Source organism: Tachyglossus aculeatus, chromosome 13 (assembly GCF_015852505.1).
Source record: "Tachyglossus aculeatus isolate mTacAcu1 chromosome 13, mTacAcu1.pri, whole genome shotgun sequence".
NCBI classification, from domain to species: domain Eukaryota; kingdom Metazoa; phylum Chordata; class Mammalia; order Monotremata; family Tachyglossidae; genus Tachyglossus; species Tachyglossus aculeatus.
In genome coordinates, this window is record NC_052078.1 from 973,371 (window position 1) to 992,864 (window position 19,494).

At 56.0% G+C, this 19,494-nt stretch overlaps 1 protein-coding gene across 1 annotated transcript in view; it reads right to left on the bottom strand.

Moving 5' to 3' along the window:
* Positions 1-1,036: 1,036 nt before the first annotated feature.
* MINDY4 (MINDY lysine 48 deubiquitinase 4) overlaps positions 1,037-19,494 on the bottom strand; it is a 41,863-nt gene continuing 23,405 nt past the window's right edge. The window contains 9 exon segments of the mRNA XM_038755731.1: positions 1,037-3,527; positions 8,231-8,303; positions 9,086-9,266; positions 9,834-9,995; positions 10,120-10,183; positions 13,498-13,565; positions 14,189-14,254; positions 15,039-15,102; positions 15,446-15,547. Coding sequence (XP_038611659.1) covers positions 3,479-3,527; positions 8,231-8,303; positions 9,086-9,266; positions 9,834-9,995; positions 10,120-10,183; positions 13,498-13,565; positions 14,189-14,254; positions 15,039-15,102; positions 15,446-15,547 — 829 coding nt within the window. The 3' untranslated portion in view covers positions 1,037-3,478.

Sequence of the window (19,494 nt, forward strand, 5' to 3'; positions counted from 1 at the left end):
TCCTGCTCTTCCCATAAAATTCCCCGTGGATGGGAAGATGTCTGGCCCAGCTTCCCGAGGGCACTTGGCTATCTCCAACCCCGGCGGCAAATTCCTCCTCCTCCAATACCTGGCATTTTTGTCTGACAGCCACGGGTGCAAGAGCTGGAGCAGAATTAAGCTTGTGGCTTGGAAATAAACAGAACCCTCAGCCTCTAAGCCCCCCAAATCCCTGCTTTTATGAGCTCTGGATACCACAGCAGAGCTGGCGAGGGGACATCAAGGCCTCTGCTCCAGGACTTGGGGCAGGAGGGGTCCTGGCTCCTTCCTGGCTCTGCTGCAGAGCAGCAGGGCAAAATGCAGCCCCTGCACACTGGCTGGGCAAACAGAGACCGAGCCTGTCTAGAAGCAACATGGCCTAATGGTTAGAGCATGGGCCTGGGAGTTGGAGGGAACTGGGTTCAAATCACAGCTCTGCCACTTATCTGCTCTGTGATCTTGGATGTGTCACTTTACTTCTCTGGGCCTCAGTCACCTCGTCTGCAAAATGGGGATTTAAGACCGTGAGTCCCATATAGGACAGGGATCGTGACCAACCTGATTAGCTTGTACAGTGTCTGGCACTTAGTAAGTGCTTAAATACCATAAAGAAAAAGAGGGTATGGCCCTGGGCCAGCAACAGCTCAACTGCCTGCCACTGCTCGTCTTTCCCACCCCTAGCCCTGGCCCCTCACTTGAGAAGTTCTCCTGGCTGTCCACAGGGCAAAAGAAATTGCCCACCCCCCCGCCAAAACTGGAGCAGCCCAACAAATCCGTATGGCCCACCCACCCCAGCCTGCAGTTTCTCAGGATGGTCTGGTCTGTAGCTCCTCAGACTCCTCGCGGGCTTCTCTCAGGGGAAACTTCCCCATCCGGATTGACCAATAGGCCACCACTGCCACCACCGGAAAACTGCTCACCACCCCCCTTCCCCAGCGCCCCCCCAACTCCCTCTCCCCAGTCCCGGCTGAGGGCCGGAGCCCCTGCTGCCTCGCCAAGAAAAACAAATACATGAGGATTTCAAGAATATAGAGGAAGTGTTTTTGCCGGGAGCCCGCTGTGAAGAGGCACCGGAGTTTACATAGCAACTCGGAGGAGCCGGGCCGGGTGCTGGAGTGAGTGACAGGCCTCGCTTGGTGTCCTGAGGTGGGTGGTGTCGGGGCCTGGCTATGGTGCAGCAGAAGGGGGAAATTTCTCCTGGCCTCGATAGCCTCCTGTGGCCAGTGGCCTCCAGCCCGGTGCCCACAGCCCATTCTTTTCTCAAGGATTCATTTCCTCTCTGCCTCGGAGCAAAGCAAAGGGCTGGCACCAGCTATGCGATGGGCAGCTGGAGGGAGCATCTGAGGCCAAGGGGGCCCCCCCTTCACTGGTGTTCCTGGTGGGGGGGGGGAATCCTGGACCAGGACGGAGGGGACCCTGTGGTAGCCCCTGAGCAGGGTGGTTGTTGGGGGGGCTTGGTCAGGAATGAAGAGAGGCAGCAGGAGGCGTGGACATCGAGGCCAGTCACCTCACCAGCTGGCTTGCCCCATTGGGGATCACCCCTCATCCAGCCCTGACGACTGCCCTGTTGGCTTGTTGCTCCTGTGCCGGCAGGCTAGGTGCTTCACTGATCAGCACTCCAATCTCTGTCACATGGGATCACGTTTACTCACGGGCTTCACCCTGGCAGTTGCTCTTCTGCTTTCTTCCCTCAGCCTTTGTGTGAAAACGGCCTGCCCCATTAGATGGGAAGCCCCCTGAGTGCAGGGACTGTATCTGAGCTTCTGGTGCACCCTCCTGAGCGCCCAGTGCAATGCTTCGTGGTGGATGCTCAGTACAGGGCTCTGCCCAGAGCTGGTGCCCAGTTTGCACCAGTGTCAAACCGATGGTTGGACTGACAGCCCGAGGGCCGGGACCCAAGGGGAGTCCGGGCCACTAGTCCTCGCATATCTGGGTTAAAGGTCCCCGAGGAGGACACTTCACCCATGGCATCCTTGGTTCCCGGTCTGGCGACCGATCCTATTGGTCCCAGGCTGGCTCTGGGGTGGAAGGGAGAGTGAGGATCAATGCAGCTAACGACTCCACTTCTGGGATGACAGAGTGGCCCCCACAGACCCCACCCCTGGGGCCTGGTCTGGCACCGTCCCTGGACCAGCCCAGGTGGTGAGCCTGAGGCTTGACCATGGCGTTTATGAACATCACAGCCCAGGATGGCTAGTTGGGGTGTGGGGGGAGAGGGCAGGGGCGGCTTGGCCCTACCCCATTAAGGGTGGCCAATTGGCACTCAGTGGTGTATACGGCCTGGCCAGAAGCAGAGACTGGTCTCGGTTCTAGCCCTGCTCTCTGATTCCACAAAGCCCTCTGACCCTCCTCCTGATTCTGATACAGTTCCCACCCCCAGCCTCCTGTTATGCCAGCGGCCCATCGGCATCTGCAGCACATCTGGACAGTGTCGATCATGGCCCTCCCCCAGTGGGCCCCCCACGGTTCCTTGGCCTCACCCAGGGGATGAGGACGAGTGGACACCCTCCTGCCCCCAGAGGAAGTGCAAGAAAGAAGTTAAAATTGGAAGGTGGGAAGCACAAGGGGAAGCCAGGAGCGTTGACTTGGAAACTCCTTGATGGGAGAAATGGGATTTGCCCCGGGTTCCTCTCCCAAGCCCCCAGTGTCCTCTCCCACACGCTCAGTCCAGGGCTCTATGCCCAGTGGGTGTCCAGTTCATACCATCGGTTCACTGAATGAAAGGCCGGAAGGGCGTGTGGAATTCTAAAGACCCAGCCCTGGATTTGGGGCCCAGATGGGATGTGCCATGTGTGTGGGTAAAGCCCGCTTGGTGGAAGTAGATTCTCCCCCTCTGGCTTTCTCTCCCTTGCGGCCTGAAGGATTCTGGGACCTTCGGGCTGTTCCACCAAGGGCCTCTCTCTCCACTCCACCTCCCGCCTCGGGAAACCCAGGTCTGGCCCAACAACTTTGGCCTGGCCCCCAGAGTGGGGTGGGGGAGGGTCTTTGTCTACAGCAATCTGAGGCTGGGATTTCTTTAGAAGTTTCCCCGCTGGTCCGTGGCCCTGGAATGAACAGCCCCCTACTCACCCAGCCAGGTTCCCCACCCCGGGAAATGCCCAGGGGCTGGTGGCTGGGGGCAGGAGGAAGGCGGGCCCCGGCTTCACGGTTGGCACACTGTGCCGGCCGTCAGATCTCTGGATACAATGGCAGGACGCGGGCGGGTGCTGAGGGGCTGCGCCGCCGCTGACAGGTTTACGGTCGGCTTTGGCCAAGGCCCTGGCTCCGGCCCCAGGTGCTGGCCCGCCTCTGCAGCGGCTCGTGGAAGGAAGCGTGGGGACCCGGGGGATGCTGTTCCCGGACACATGAAAGGGCTCTGGGCCGCAGTGGCGGCGGGAGTGGCGGCGAGCCTCAAGGCCACGGGATTCCCGCTCGCTCGACGTCAACAGCCCCGGTACGGTGAGGTCGGGACCCCAGGATTTCACAGCCAGGGCTCGGTGCCGTTCCAGTCCACCAGGGCCCCCTTCCACCTGCCGGAAGAGGAAGCAGGGTGAGCGCTCATGGAGGCTGCCAGTCTAGTAGTGCTGGCTAGCGCCGCAGGAGGGCTGGGGGGCAGGTGGCGGCTGCTTTCCTGGCACGTCCCGGACCACCCCGAAAGACCACTCCTTAGGAAAACGTTTGTGGCTTAGTGGATAGAGCATGGGCCTAGGAGTCAAAAGGACCTCGGTTCTACTCCAGGCTCCTTCACATCTCTGCTATGTGACCTTGGGCAATTCGCTTCACTTCTCTGGGCCTCAGGTACCTCATCTGTAAAATAGGGATTAAGAGTAAGCCATTCTGGGACAGGGATTATGTCCAATCCAATTAACTTGCATCTGCCCCGCGGCTTAGAACATTGCTTGGCACATAGTAAATGCTTAAAAAATACCATTATCATCATCATCCCCTCATGGGCCACAGTGGAGATCAATGCTATGGCACCGGCCACACTGGTCCCCCACCCAGGGGGCAGCCTGGGGAATCTCTACCCTACAAAACCATGATTCAAACTCTTGATAATCTGTGGGCCTGGAGTAACTGCGCTTCAGATAGCCACTTTCCAACACCCAGTCTCATCTCCCAAGGGGTAAGTTCCTCCACCAGACTGTAAGCTCCTTGAGGGTGGGGGTTGTGCCTACCAACTCAACTGCAGTCTCCCAAGTGCTCAGTACAGTGCTCTGCACACAGTAAGTGCTCAATGTATAACCCTGATTGATTGATCAATTCTCAGGTGGGAGCCAACCTGGAGGGGGATAGGCCAGGCAACCATGGTGACCCGAGGCTGCAGGGATCTGTCACAGACTCCCTGACCAGCCAGAAGAGAGAACAGACCCCCTGGATGGCTGCTTTGGGAACCTGACCTGGGGCTTTGGAGTGAACCAGGCTAGAATCAATCAATCAATCAATCGTATTTATTGAGCGCTTACTGTGTGCAGAGCACTGTACTAAGCGCTTGGGAAGTACAAGTTGGCAACATATAGAGACAGTCCCTACCCAACAGTGGGCTCACAGTCTAAAAGGAAATCTGTAACTGACTGTGATCAATTAATTATAAATTCCACTGCACTCGGACCACATAGACTGTGGATAGAAGATTCCTTGAGCCAGCCGTCCCCAACTCGAGACACCTGGAAGCTCCTTATAGGCAGGGATCAGGTCTACTAGCTCTGTCGTACTCTTCTCTCCCAAGTGCTCAATAAAGAGAAGCTGTGTGGCCTAGTGGATACAGCATGGTCCTGGGAGTCAGAAGGACCTGAGTTCTGATCCTGGCTCTGCCACTTGTCTGTTGCGGGACATTGGGTAAGTCACTTCACCCCTCTGGGCCTCTCAGTTACCTCATTTGTAAAATGGGGATTAAAACTACGAGCTCCATGGGGGAAAGGGACTGTGTCCAACCCAATTTACTTATATCCACCCCAGTGCTTCGTCCAGTGATCTGCACTCAGTAAGCACTCAGTAATAAATACTATTGATTGATTAATTCATTGATTGGGTCAATCCCAAGTCTTCCTCTCAAGGGCCTTTCTTGGAGTCGCTCTTCTAGACTGTGAGCCTGCTGTTGGGTAGAGACTGTCTCTATATGTTGCAAACTTGTACTTCCCAAGCGCTTAGTACAGTGCTCTGCACACAGTAAGTGCTCAATAAATACGACAATGAATGAATGAATGAATGAGTCTGCCCAAATTTCTACCACCCCCCAAGGCAGGCTTTAGAAGGAATAAATTCGCCGTCTGCCCTGACCCCTGGAGGGTGCCTTCTGCTTCTGGTGACCAATCTGACCCTCTGGTTCTGTGCCAGTGGCCAACAGGAGGGGTGGCCCCCTCCAGCCCCTGCCCAGGACTGACGCAGGCAGAGGTAACTGGAGCGGCTCCGAGACCGAGACCAAGATGGGTATCGCTGGAAAGAGCGGAAGGTCAGAGGGCAGTGACGCGCTCGGTTCCGGGGGCCAGGAACGGATCTGGCCGGGAATGGATTTGGCCGGTCTCGCCGGGGGCCACCCAGATTATTGGTGGCCTCTCCACCCTGGATCACCACCTGCTGGTCAGGACTGCCTCTGGGACTCTCCTGATGGGCTGTGGGATCTCCCCTGGGAGCGGGCAGGACAGTGCCCCAACCCCTGCCCCCGGCCACCGTCCCCTTGGGGGCATGCTGGGTGCAGTGGGAGGCAGGAAAGGGACAACCCCCATGCCCCCTGGACATAGCCTTTCAGACTGCGGAGCCCCATGGAGCCCCAGCCATCAGTGACCATCCGCAGGGTGAGGAGGGGGAAGAGTCAATCTACCCAAGAGCCCTGGGGTGCAGATTTCCTGGCTCGGAGGCAGAGAGACTTCCCCCTCATAAACCTACAACATTGGAAGCCAAAGGCCCAGGCAGGCATTCCCCCATCTGGGAGCATGGGGGCTGGGAGAGGGGCAGGGGACGGAAATCTTGGGGAATGGCAGCTTTTGGCGCTGCAGTGGCAGGAGGGGCTCTGGGCCTGCTGGTTTCGATTACCGCGGGATTTTATCTGATGGATACGGAAAAGAAAATATTTTTCCTGCCGTTTGCTCCCAGAGCCACGGTCTGGAACAACATTCCCCAAGCTCGGCGGGGCCCGCGTTGTCTACCCATTGGGGTGGGAAGGTAGGGGGCCCAAGGGGGGAAAGGGGAGGGCCTCCAAGAGGTGCATAGGGTACCCAGAGAGCCCTGTTTCTGGGGGCATCGGTGCCTGCAGGCCAGGCAGAACCAGGATGCCAGGTCACATAGGGGTCAGACAGGAAGGGCAGGGGGAGTGGTGGCACCAGTCCATTAGTTAGTACACTTAGTAATAATAATTGTGGTATTTGTGAAGCGTGTACTCTGTGCCAAGCACTGAGGTGGACGCAAACAAATTGGGTTGGACACAGTCCCAGTCCCGCATGGGACTCGCAGTCTGAGCCCCCATTATACAGATGAGGGAATTGAAGCCCAGAGAAGTAAAATGACTTGTCCAAGGCCACACAGTGACCTTCCAGGCCTGTGCTCTATCCACTACGCTAGGCTGCTTCCCAGTGCAAGTGCTTAGTACAGTGCTCTACACACAGCATGTGCTCAATAGATACCACTGATGAACTGACTGCCCTCTTGGATGGGGGAAAGATACAGAGACAGACACTCTCACAGAGAAGGCATGAATGTGACAGTGAGTCATGCCCCCTAGCCAATGGGAGGGGTTTGGTTCTCCCCGTCAGGACAAGGGACCACCATCACTCCCTCCATATTGGTCTCCCTTTTAGCCTTTCTTTCAGGTCAGCTCAGAGGCCTCCAGCTCCCTTCCTCAGGGTCAGAAACACTGAGCAGAGGGGCAGCTGCCTAGCCCTGCCAGCCAGGACCCATTGTGGTAGGTGCAGGGTGGCAATCATGCTTCTTGGAGGCCCCAAAAGGCCTTAGGGGACCTGCTTTAGCTTGCGGGTGGGCCAGGGACCCTCGGTAGGGTGGAGGTGATGATGCTGAGCATCGCTCTACCACTCAGGAGCCTACACTCTCTTTCTGGTGCATTTCCCTGGTTGCCTCTCCCTGTCCCCCATAAAGCAGTGTGGCCTAGAGGAAAGAGCCCATGCTTGGGAGCCTGAGGACCTGGGTCCTAACCCCAGCTCAACCACTTTCCTGTTGTGTGACCTTGGACAAGTCACTTCTCAGGGCCTCAGTTTTCTCATCGGTAAATAAGGAAATCAATACCTTTTCTCTCTCCCACTTAGAAAGTCTGTGAGCCCTGTGTAGGACCGTCTGACTTGGTTATCTTGTTTATGCCCCGGTGCTTAGAATAGGCTTGGCATGTAATAAACGTTTAACAAAGAGCACAATGAAGGGCTTTATTCCACCGGCACTAGACTGTTGAGTTCCTAGGGTGCAGAAGTCTTCTCCCTCTAATGTCCTCTCCCAGGTGCTTCCAACAGTACTCAACACACACAGAAGGTGCTTAGTACAGTGTGGCCCAGGGACAGAATGTGGGGCTGAGAGTCAGAAGACCCTGGTTCTAGTCCCAGTTAAAAATCATCATCATCATCTCTGGATCATTATTATTATTCTCTGCCCTTGGCCTGCTGTGTGACCCCATGGGAAGCAGCGTGACTCAGTGGAAAGAGCACGGGCTTTGGAGTCAGAGGCCAGGGGTTCAAATCCTGGCTTCGCCACTTGTCAGTTATGTGACTTTAGGCAAGTCACTTAACTTCTCTGTGCCTTACTTCCCTCATCTGTAAAATGGGGATGAAGACTGTGAGCTCCCCGTGGGACAACCTGATCACCTTGTAACCTCCCCAGCGCTTAGAACAGTGCTTTGCACGTAGTAAGTGCTTAATAAATGCCATTATTATTATTATTATTATTATTATTATTATTATTATTATGCTGCTCAATCTCTCCGGGCCTCAGTTTTCTCATCTGTTCAACGTGGAGAATAATCTCTTCCTCTCACTCCCCCTTACACTGTGTTGACACTAATGCTCAGCAGAGTGCTTGGCATCCACTATGGGCTGAATGAATTTCTTCAAGGTGTGATTCTCTGCCTGTGGCTGACCGTTGGCTGACTGAGCCGTGGTCTTTGCCCGCCTGGTAGTCAGTGTGGTGTTGAAAGGGAGGGGTGGAAGGAGAAAGGGAGAGGGAGGAAGCAGAGTAAGGGGAGAGAGGTGGGGAAGGAGGGACAAGAAGGGAGGTGGGGGAGAGAGTTGATTCTCACTTGGTTCGAATGCAGTGCTCCAGGGGAGGGGTGAGGTCACTTGTGGGGTCTCCTGTTTCAGGCTGCGTGGTGTCTGTGCCAGAGAATCCAAACAGAGGGTCAAACGACAGATGGATCCTGCATCCCTGTTCGCATGTCCACGCAGAACCGTCAGTCCAGTCCGCCCCAGGGAAGGTTCCGCCTGCTCACTCCAACCTGGGGGCTGATGGAAACCCGGGGCCAGGAGACCCGTGGCCGCCCCCTTCAAAGGCTCAGGCTCTGGGGCAACTGTGAGCCTCTCGAGCACTCTGCCAAGCATCCAGTATGATGCTCTGCCCTCAGTAGGCATCCAGTACAGTGCTTTGCACCCAGCAGGACCCCAGTACAGCACTTTGCACATGGTGAACACCCAATACAGTGCTTTGTACATAGTGGTTGCCCAATCAATCAATGGTATTTATTGAGCATTTACTAGGTGCAGAGCACTGTACTAAGCGCTTGGAAGAGTACAAGACAAGAGAATTAGCAGATATGTTCCTTGCCCAAAATGAGCTTACAGTCTAGAGTCCAGGTGAAGCATTGTGGCTTATTGGACAGTATAATGGTTTGCACACAGTAGGCACTCAGTACAGTTCTCTGTCCAGAGTAGGTAGGCAAACAGTAGGCTCCCAGGACAACACTTTGCACACAGAAGGCACCCAATACAGTTCTCTGCACACAGTGGGGGCACAACAAGTGGGCGTTGGCTCGTGTTGTGGGAGAATTATGGGGCTGGGATTCAGGAGGCCTGTGACCGGCCTGGTCCAGTCTGACTGTCTGGAATCTGCTGCCCAGCAAGGCGCTTGGACTAGAGTGGGTGGACCCCCGGCCACGCACCTACGGTGAGCTGGACTTCCTCCTGCTGACCGGCCAGGCCGTCGAAATAGAACAGGTCGAACTTCCTCTGAGCCGTGCGGTCCTGCAGGAGATCCTCGCGGAGGCTGAAGAGGACACTGAAGTGGCTTTCACTGCACACTAGCCAGATGGGGTACCTGGGGGTCTTCAGGTGGGAGCCCACCTGGGGACAGTAGTGGGCATAGTTGTGGAGGGAGCCGGGCACCTCCAGGGAAGAAATTCTGCCCTCCTGCCAACCCACCTTTTTGCTCCCCAGCCCCCTGATCCCCCTTCCCCCAACTCCTGTGCCCTGGACTGTGTATCAGGCACAACCCATTGGGCAAGCACCAATCTGGACTCACATCCCCCTTACTGATCTTCCTCTTTCCTTTAATTCATTTCGGGATCCATCTCCTGCTTGCAATTGGAAGCTCTCTGAGGACAGGTCCCAATCTACCTATACTATTGCATTTCCCAAGCATTCGGTCCAATGCTCTGCACGCACAAGGCATTCAGTACATACCCTTGATTGATGGACTGAGGTACAGCCTCCACCTGGCCATTAACTAACGTCTCCTGGAGATGGAGAAGACTCTTTGCATCCACCAAGGTGGTCTCGCCCCCGCCCCCAACGCAGCAGAGCCAGAATGTGACCTCGCGAATCCCCCCAGCCCCCTGTGGCTGGCGCGTTTGGTGGTCTTCTCCAGGCCCCACATCTCTGCCTACCCGTCCCGCTGGCGGCCCCGCCCACCTGGCACACGTCGTAGTGCTCGAAGAGTGACAGCAGCCCGATGTCGCTGCGGGCGGTGATCCCGCGGAGGGGTGCCATACTCCCATCTCCAGAGTCCAGCTCCATCACACCGTCAAACACATTGGACACTGCCCGGCCAGTCAACAGCAAGTTGACCAGCTCCTGAGATGACATCCGGTGGGGGGACCATGGGCCCGGATGCCAGCCTGATGGCTGGAACCATCTTGTTAATGCTCCCACCGCCCAGCCCCATCCCACCGTTTCCCCACCTGCCTCCCCGACTCACTTGCGTGCAGTACCCATGGGCGCCGATCAGGTGGTTGGTGGGGACATCGAAGTCCTCGCGCACACTGCAGAAGCGGGAGAGGGTGAGGGTGAGGGGTTGCCCCGGGACCCCCAGCCCCATGGGGAGTCAGAGGAGGCTTCGGCCTGGAGAAAGATGATGCCCGGTCCTACCTGGGGGAGAAGAGCCTGGGAGCTTCATATGGCCAAGGGCCCCCTGGCAGAGAGGAAGGCCGCTCTGCTCTGACGCCACATCACAGTCATCACATTTAATGACAAGGAGGGGCTTCTGCACCTTCCTTTGGTGAAACCCTTCCTGGAGCACCCCAAAGACATCCCAGCTCACCCCAGCTGAGCTCCCTGCCCTCCCTCCCAAACCCGCTCCTCCCCCGGGCCTCGCTGCTTCAGCTGCCGAGGCCAGCAGTTCCCCGCTTCTGCAGGCCACAGCCTTGGCACCATCCCTGGCTCGGCGCTCTCTCTCTCGGCTCTCACATCCAGCCTGTGGCTAAATCCTGTCGGTTTTTCCACCACTACATTTCCAGGATCCGCCCTTTCCTCTCTATCCAAGCAGTCACCACCCTGGTTCGGGTGTTCGTCATATCTCGGCTAGACCTCAGAAGCAGCCTCCTTGCTGACCTCCCTGCCTCCAGGCCTCTCTCCTCTCCAGTCCACACTTAATCTTTTTAAAACATCATTCTGCACATGTCTCCCTGCTCCTCAAAAGCCTCCAAAGGTTGCCCATCCGTTTCCACCTCAAATACATTCCTTCCTGACCACTGGCTACAAAACAGGCAATTTAGCTCTCTCCCTCTTACTTTTCCACTCTCTTCTGCTACACTCTGGCTCACACAAGCTATCTTGGGAGAAGCAATGTGGTTTAGTGGAAGGACCACGGGCTTGGGAGTCAGAGGGTGTGGGTTCTAATCCTGGCTCCGCCACTTGTCAGCTGTGTGATTTTGGGCAACTCACTTAAATTCTCTGTGCCTCAGTTACCTTATCTGTAAAATGGGGATTAAGACCGTGAGCCATGTGGGACAACCTGATGACCCTGCATTTATCCCAGTGCTTGGCACATAGTAAGCACTTAAATACCATTATTGTTATTACCATCATCTACTCACGATGTATTCTTCTCATCTCTCCAGCCTCCAGCCCCTGGTTCCCACCCTTTCTTCTGACTGGAGCCCCCTGCCCCTTAAGACCCACCAAGAAGAGGCACAGCACTTTCCATTTTTCCCAAAAGGATTTTGCATCAACATCTCCTTTCTTCCTCTCTGCTCCTCTGGGAGGGAAAGGAGTGGAGGGGACTGTTCTCCCCATTGTACAGAGGAGGAAGTTGAGGCCCACAGAGGTGGAGCAACCAGCTGAGGTCACCCAGCAGGGAAGAGGCAGAGCCGGGACTGGCTCCCGAGCAACCTGCCTCCAGCCCCGAGCTCCACCCCTCGGGTTTTATTATTATTATGGTATTTGTTAAGCGCTTACTATGGACTGAGGACTGTGCCTGGACTGGACTATGTGCCTGGACCGACTCTCCATACTTCAGAAACCATTGGCCCCTTCCCTGCATTCCAGTCACTTGGCCTTGGCCTAGATCGGTGGAGTCCCGCCGGGAGAGAAACCCAGGATGGTGCCCAATTCTGCCCCAAATTCCTGCTCCAGGGAACAGCCAAAGGGGCATGGCCAAGGTCGCTGTGGTCGGTGGGACCTGAGCTGGGGCTGGGCCTGTTTCTGGAGGTGGCGCTGGACGGAGGCTGGCTCCATACCTGGGGATGGAGCTGGACCAGGGCTGTGGGTGGGGCCGGATAATAATAATAATTAATAGTTACGGTAGTTAAGCGCTTACTATGTACCAAGCACTGTGAGAAGCAGCGTGGCTCAGTGAAAAGAGCACGGGCTTTGGAGTCAGAGCTCATGGGTTCAAATCCCGGCTCCGCCACTTGTCAGCTGTGTGACTTTGGGCAAGTCGCTTAACTTCTCTGTGCCTCAGTTACCTCATCTGTAAAATGGGGATGAAGACTGTGAGCCCCACGTGGGACAATCTGATCACCTTGTAACCTCCCCAGCGTTTAGAACAGTGTTTTGCACATAGTAAGCGCTTAATAAATGCCATTATTATTATTACTAAGCTCTGGGGTAGATACAAGGTAATCAGGTTATCTCACGTGGGGCTTGCACTCTGCAACCCCATTTTACGATAACTGAGGCTCAGAGAAATTAATCGGATTGCCCATGGTCACAGAGCAGATGAGTGTTGGAGCCGGGATTAAAACCCATGTCCTTTGACTCCCAAGCCCGGGCTCTTGCCACTAAGCCACGCTGCTTTTCCTGATCTGGGTCTGGGTCTGAGTCTTGGGGTGGGGCTGGGCAAGTGGGGAGAGGGTCATTGGGCTGCACTCCTCAGAGGGGGTCTGCGGCCCGTTGGGTCGGGAGAATGACGCCAGTCTAGAATAGCACCAGTTGAGCTCCCTGCGGCCCGTGGGTCGGGAGAACAACCCACGGAAGCATCACAGACAACCGACCTGGTCCCCAGAAAGGGCGAGGCCTGTCCAGAGCCCCGGGCCACCGGACTGGACCATGTCCGGACTCGGGGAGCGAGTGTACACCGTCCCCAGCGGAGGCAGCGGCGAAAGCGGCGGATCTGGGCCGTGCGTCAGCTGAGCGCGGGGGGACAATGACAGGAAGCCCACAAGGCATCTGTAGGTGCAAAAGGCAGCCGCTGCGCTGGGATCATGACTCCTTGGGGAGAAGGCGAGGGGGGAGGGAGGAGCAGGGAAGGAGAGAGGAGGGGGGAAGAGCGGGGGACACTGCAGGCTAAGGCCATGGTGGGGGTCTTCTCTCACTCCCTTCTGTGTCGCCCTGACTTGCTCCTTTTATTCATCACCCACCCAGCCCACAGCACTTCTGTCCCTATCTGTCATTTATTTATTTAGAGTAACAGCTGTCTCTCCCTCTAAACTGTAAGATCGTTGTGGGCAGGGAATGTATCCGTTTATTGTTGTACTGTACTCTCCCAAGTGCTCAGTACAGGGCCCTGCACACGGTAAGCACTCAGTAAATACGACTGACTGACTGATCGATGGTCTCACCTTGGTGAGTGTAGCCAGAGTCTGAGCCTGGCCTGGCCCTGTTTCATTGGCTGGGGTGTTTTTGGGCAGTGGGGGGATTCAATGAGAGAGAGGTGGGACCCATCACCCCTAAACCTTGAAGGCCTGGCCTGTTTCTCCTGTCTTACACTGCCCCTGACCTCCGCCACAGGCCACTCAGTTCCCACTCCTGGAGGACATTCTGGCTGTGCCCCCACCCCACCTGTCTGTTGGTTCTTCCCCCTCACCTGGCCATGCCCCCCCACCCCCATCCCAACCTGTTTCTGGGCCCGCCTCACCTGGCCACGGACCGTGAGCAGATGGCTGACAGGGTCAGGAGGATGCAGCCCAGAGGACCCGCTTCAAACTGACACAAGAAGAGGAGCCGGTGGTTAGAGGAGTGCGTGATGGGGTGTGGAGAGATGGTGGGGGGAAGGGAAGGGTGCGGTGGGAGGCAGCTGTGCCCGGACGAAAGGTGGGGATCTCAAGGCAGACCCTCCCCCCCGAACATCGTGTGAACTAAAGGCGCTCTCTCAATAAACTCTTCCCACCCAGCGACTGTGGGACTGATCAGGGAGGTGGGGAGAGACCCCAGGGCAGCTCTCTGAGGGCACGGTCTCTCGCTGCTGGGGAAGAGCCCCAGGGGCACTGAGAAAGTGGGGGTCCACTCCGAGCCCCCGTCTCTGGGGGAAAACGGGGGAAGGGCAGCTGGGGAGGTGGCCTGCAAAGCCAGCCGGCCTGGGGTGCGGCCTTAGGTTTTCCTGGCTTGTTCTGAGTTGGCCCAGAGTGACTTACTCCCCTTCAGCCATTTGGAAGCCCTTTGGGGGCTGCTGCTGCCACCGCAGATAGCCGGGTCAGAGGAGGCCAGGGGATCTCACTACCACTGCAACCCAAACCCCAAACTCCTGATATCCATGGCCACACACGGCACGTGCCACAGTTTCCACATGCCCCACCACCCTCCAGCTGCCACGTCTCCTGCGGCCCTACCTGATGGATGTTCTGCTGGAGAAACCCCACCAGATCTTCCTTCGTCGCCATGCTGTACAGCATGAGCTGGGGATAGTCGTGAGAGGTCAGAGTGTTACTGGCAAAGCCTGGGGCCAAAGGGCAGCCCATGTCCACTTCCCACACCCCCAGGGTCTCCCTGAAGCAGCGCGGCTTAATGAAAAGAGCACGGACTTGGGAGTCAGAGGTCATGGGTTCGAATCCCAGCTCCACCACTTGTCAGCTATGTGACTTTGGGCAAGTCACCTAACTTCTCTGTGCCTCAGTTCCCTCATCTGTAAAATGGGGATTAAGACTGTAAGCCCCATGTGGGACAACCTTGATTACTTTGTATTTCCCCCAGCACTTAGAACAGTGCTTGGCACATAGTAAGCGCTTAATAAATACCAACATTATTATTATTATTATTATGGGGATTAAGACTGTGAGCCTCACGTGGGACAACGTGATTACCTTGTATCTACTCTGGTGCTTAGAACAGTGCTTGGCACATAGTGAGTGCATAATACCATTATTATTATCTCCAGAGGGTGAAATGCCACAGGATGTCAGCCCAAATGGAGGCTCTGTTGCCAAGGTACCTCCCGCCCCTCACCTCCCCTACTCTGCTCGCTCCCTCCTACTCCCCTCACCCTCCACCTCGGGAAGAAAGCCTCCCCCCACCAGGAAGGCTGAGAAGGCCCCCACATCCCAGCAGAGCACCCCCGCCACTGCCACCCCCAACCCTGAGCTCCAAGGGAGAGTAAGCGTGGAGCCCCCGGGCGTAGTCCCCCGCCCACGGCGTGGGGGATGAGGTGGCGCGGAGCCTGGAACATTTTCCAGAGGTTCGTACGGTTTCTAGGACTCCATCTGCTTTGTATTTTCCTGCGGGAGTGAACTGCTGCGTCCCCGAAGCCCTAAAAGGAAAGCAAGGCCTGAGACAGCTTCCTCTGGAGAGAGAGAGGAGTGCGCAGACAGCTCAGCAGGATGTGCGAGGAAATTAAGACAGTGCTGCATGGGGGATGGGGGCTGTGGGGGTGAGGGGAATGCAGCGCTGTGAGGGGTTGAGTGAGGCACCCTCTCTGTTCTCAGGGAGAGCCCTCTGGATGGGCCACTCCTCTGCCCGCCCTGAGCCCATCTTTCCAGAGCACTGGAGCTCGCCTGAATAGACACAGGTGGCAGAGCTCCAGTGAGGCCGGGGGCAGTGAGCCCACCCATCAGCACACACTTGCCCACCACCCCGTGGAGGCCGGTGCTCACAGTGTCACCACCGGCCGGTCGGCTCCGGAGGCCCGCCACAGGATGTCAGCCAGGGCCGCTACAAGGCAGTCGGTCCTGAGGGTGCTCGAAGGCTGCGGGGGCCTGTGGGGAAAGCAGGAGAGAGTTTGTGAGTGGACAGAGGCAGGGACGCACGGAGGCCGTGGCTTCCTGGCCCCTGCTGCCAGGTGGCAGTTGGGGGACGGTCCAGGGGTGAGAGAGAGGAGCCGCAGTCCACCGTAGCCGGCCTGTGGGTGACTCCGTGGCCCAGATCCTTTGATCCGTGGGAGGCTCGCTGACCCCTGACCTCAGCTGGGGAAAGGGTGGGGAGCATCCACCCAAGGGCTCCCCGCCTTTAGAATGCCATTTCTTCTAGACTGTGAGCCCGTTGTTGGGTAGGGACCGTCTCTATTTGTTGCCAACTTGTACTTCCCAAGCGCTTGGTGCAGTGCTCTGCACACAGTAATAGCTCAATAAATACAATTGAAAGAATGAATGAATGATGGATGTGAAGAGAAACCGATTCCCCTGCCAGCCTACCTGCAAGTGCATTTCAGACTCCCCCCTCGCCCACCACCCCCTCTCCCTCACCCTCTACCCCCTCAACTCCTCACACTAATCCTCAGCCTCTGCCCCCTCATCCCCTCACCCATCAATCCCCACCCCCGTCCACTGCCCCCAAATCCACTCCTCACCCCCTTGCCCATTATCCTCTCATGCCCTCATCCACTGTCCCTTCATCCCCTCCCCTGCCACTTCTCACCCCCTCATCCACTCCCCTACTACCCCTCACCCCTTCATCCACTGCCCCCCAGATCCTTGCCTGATTCTGTCATCAGCCTTGCCCACCTCACTCCATTAGCAGGGCTGGAGGGTCCGGTGACCAGAGTGGTTCTGGGTGGAGGGTCTGGGGGAGTCCAGAAAGGGGGGCTGGGCTACACAACACTGCTAAAATCCACCCTTTCATCTCCATCCAAACTGTTACCACGTTAATCCAAACATTTATCCTAAACCGCCTTGATTACTGCATCAGCCTCCTTGCTGGCCTCCCTGCCTCCTATTTCTGTCGATACATCACTCTACTGCCCGGATTGTCTTTCTAAAAATGTTCCGTCTATGTTTCCCCACTCCTCAAGTACCTCCAGTGGTTGCCCATCCACCTCCGCATCAAACTGAAACTCCTTAACATCAGGTTTCAAGCACTCAATTAGCTCACCCCCCTCCTATCTGACCTCACTGAACTCCTACTCCCGCCTCTGGTCTGGAACTCCCTCCCCCTTCCTAATCAACAGACGATCCCAGTCCCCACCCTCAAAGCCTTATTAAAAGCACATCTTCTCTAAGAGGCCTTCCCGGACCAAGCCCTCATTTCCTCTTCTCCACTCCCTCCTCCATTTCCCTTGCACTTTTTTTTAATGGCATTTATTAAGAACTTACTATGTGCAAAGCACTGTTCTAAGGGCTGGGGAGGTTACAAGGTTGTCCCACGGGGTCTCACAGTCTTCATCCCCATTGTACAGATGAGGGAACCGAGGCACAGAGAAGTCAAGTGACTTGCCCATAGTCACACAGCTGACTAGTGGTAGAGCCGGGATTCGAACGCATGATCTCTGACTCCAAAGCCCGTGCTCTTTCCACTGAGCCATGCTGCTTCACGTTGCACTTGGATTTGCACCCTTGATTCACCCCACCCTTAGCTCCGCAGCACTTATGAACATATCCTTAATTTATTCATTCATATTAATGTCTGCCTCCCCTCTAGACTCTAAGCTCCTTGTGGGCAGGGAATTTGTCTACCAACTCTGTTATATTGTACTCTCCCAAGTACTTAGTTAAGCCCTCTGCACACAGCAAGTGCTCAATAAATATGACTGACTGACTGACTGATGGCTTTAAAGCACTGTCTGCTCATCCCCTGCTGATTTCCTACTTCAGCCCAGCCTGCAAACTTCACTCCTCTAGGGCCAGCATGCTCACTGTAACTCGGTCTCATCTATCACATCGCCGACCCCTTTTCCACATCCTCCTTCTGACCTAGAACTTCCTCCCTTCCATAACCGACAGACCACCACGCTCCCCACCTTCAAAGACTTATTAAAATCACATCTCCTCCAAGAGACCTTCCCTGATTAAGTCCTCATTTGTTCTTCTCCCACACCCTTCTGCATTACCTAGGCACTTGAATCTGTCCCCTTTAAGCACATGATATTTACTCCACCCTCAGCCCCACAGCACTTATGTACATATCCATAATTTATTTTAATGTCTGTCTTCCTCTCTAGACTATCATCAGTGTGGCTCAGTGGAAAGAGCCCGGGCTTTGGAGTCAGAGGTCATGGGTTCAAATCCCGGCTCCGCCACCTGTCAGCTGTGTGACTTTGGGCAAGTCACTTAACTTCTCTGGGCCTCAGTAACCTCACCTGTAAAATGGGGATTAAGACTGTGAGCCCCCCGTGGGACAACCAGATCACCTTGTAACCTTCCCAGCACTTAGAACAGTGCTTTGCACATAGTAAGCGCTTAATAAATGCCATCATTATTATTATAAGCTACTTCTGGGCAGGGAACGTGTCTACCAGCTTCCAGCTTCCTGGAGCACTTCCTGAACCAACGCTGTCACTCAGCTAGAGATCCCTTTTCCTACCTTCTTAACTATACAGGGTCTATCTCCCCTGTTGGGCTGAAACTCCTCGAGGGCAAGGGATCGCCTCTACTAAGTCTACTGGACACTCCCAAGTGCTTAATACATTGTTCTGCACACAGCAAATGCTTAAGGAATATAATTCTTCTCTGCCCCAGCCATCTCACTCTTTCTCTCCTGGCTCGGTGTCCCTGTTCTGCCTTGCTCCCTCTTTGCCCCTTCCCCTGCATGGGCACATGATGGCAGCCCTCTGAGCGGTATGGGCAGGTGGGCCCATCAAATTCCTGGATGGATTTATGTTAGGGAGGTAGCCACATCAGTGGCCACAAAAAGGATGGGAATTTCTGGGGGGAGAACTGAAACTCTGAAACCCTGAAACCCGGGAATATCCCACCCTTTTTTCTTTTTTAAATGGTATTTGTTTAGCACTTATTATGGGCCAGGCACTTTTCTAAGCACTGGGGTGGACACGGTGGCTAATCAGGTTGGACACAGTCCCTGCCCAACATGGGGCTCACAGTCTTCAACCCCATTTTACAGCTGAGGTAACTAAGGCACAGAGAAGTGACTTGACCCCAAGATCACATGGTAGACAAGTGGTAAGGCCAGGACTAGGTCCCAGGCTTCTGACTCCCAGGCCTGTGCTCTAACCACTAGGCCATGCTGCTTCCTTAAGCCTGAGGAGGCGACAACAAGCCCTGCCGCTTCCCGAGAGCTCCGGGACCTTGGGGCAGATTCCCGGAGGAAAGCCCACTCAGTCACTGCCGCCCGAAGAGAACGGTGGGGAGGACGGACCGGCGGGAGGGCGGGCTGATGGAGTTGATTAGAGAGGAAGAGAACCAAGCATCAATATTTGCTTGTTCTCTCTGGGGCCAGGAAGAGAGTTCAAGTGCTCGCACAGTCCGAGAAACAGGCCCTGCCAGGAAAGGCAGTTTGGTGTGGGCCGCCGGGGTTGCCAGAGCTTCTGGGGGCTACCGGGATTTCCAGAGGCCTTGAGGCCTTCCAAAGGCCACAGGGGCTAGCACAGGCTGCCAGGGATTCCTCAGGCTTCTGGGACTTCCAGAGCTGCAGGCGCACTGCCGCTGGCACCGATTCCCGCTTAGGAAGGTCATGGTCCTGGAAGTGCCATGTCTGAGTAAGGCAGAGCAATGCTGCCAGCTTCAGGCCTGACTCAGATGGACAGGCGGTGAGGACCCGGGGTTTCTGGGAGGACCAGGAGGCAGGACCCAGCCAGGGCAGCCGGGATGACGGGGTCGAGCTGGGTCCTGGTGTGGGGGGAAGGGAAGATGTCCCTACCCACGCCAGTCTCGGGGGCCTGGTGGAATTTTCCAGGAAAGACTTTCCTTGTGGGTTGAGCCCAACAGCTCGGCTGTGAGACACCAAGCCAATGCTAGGGGATTGTGAGAGGCTT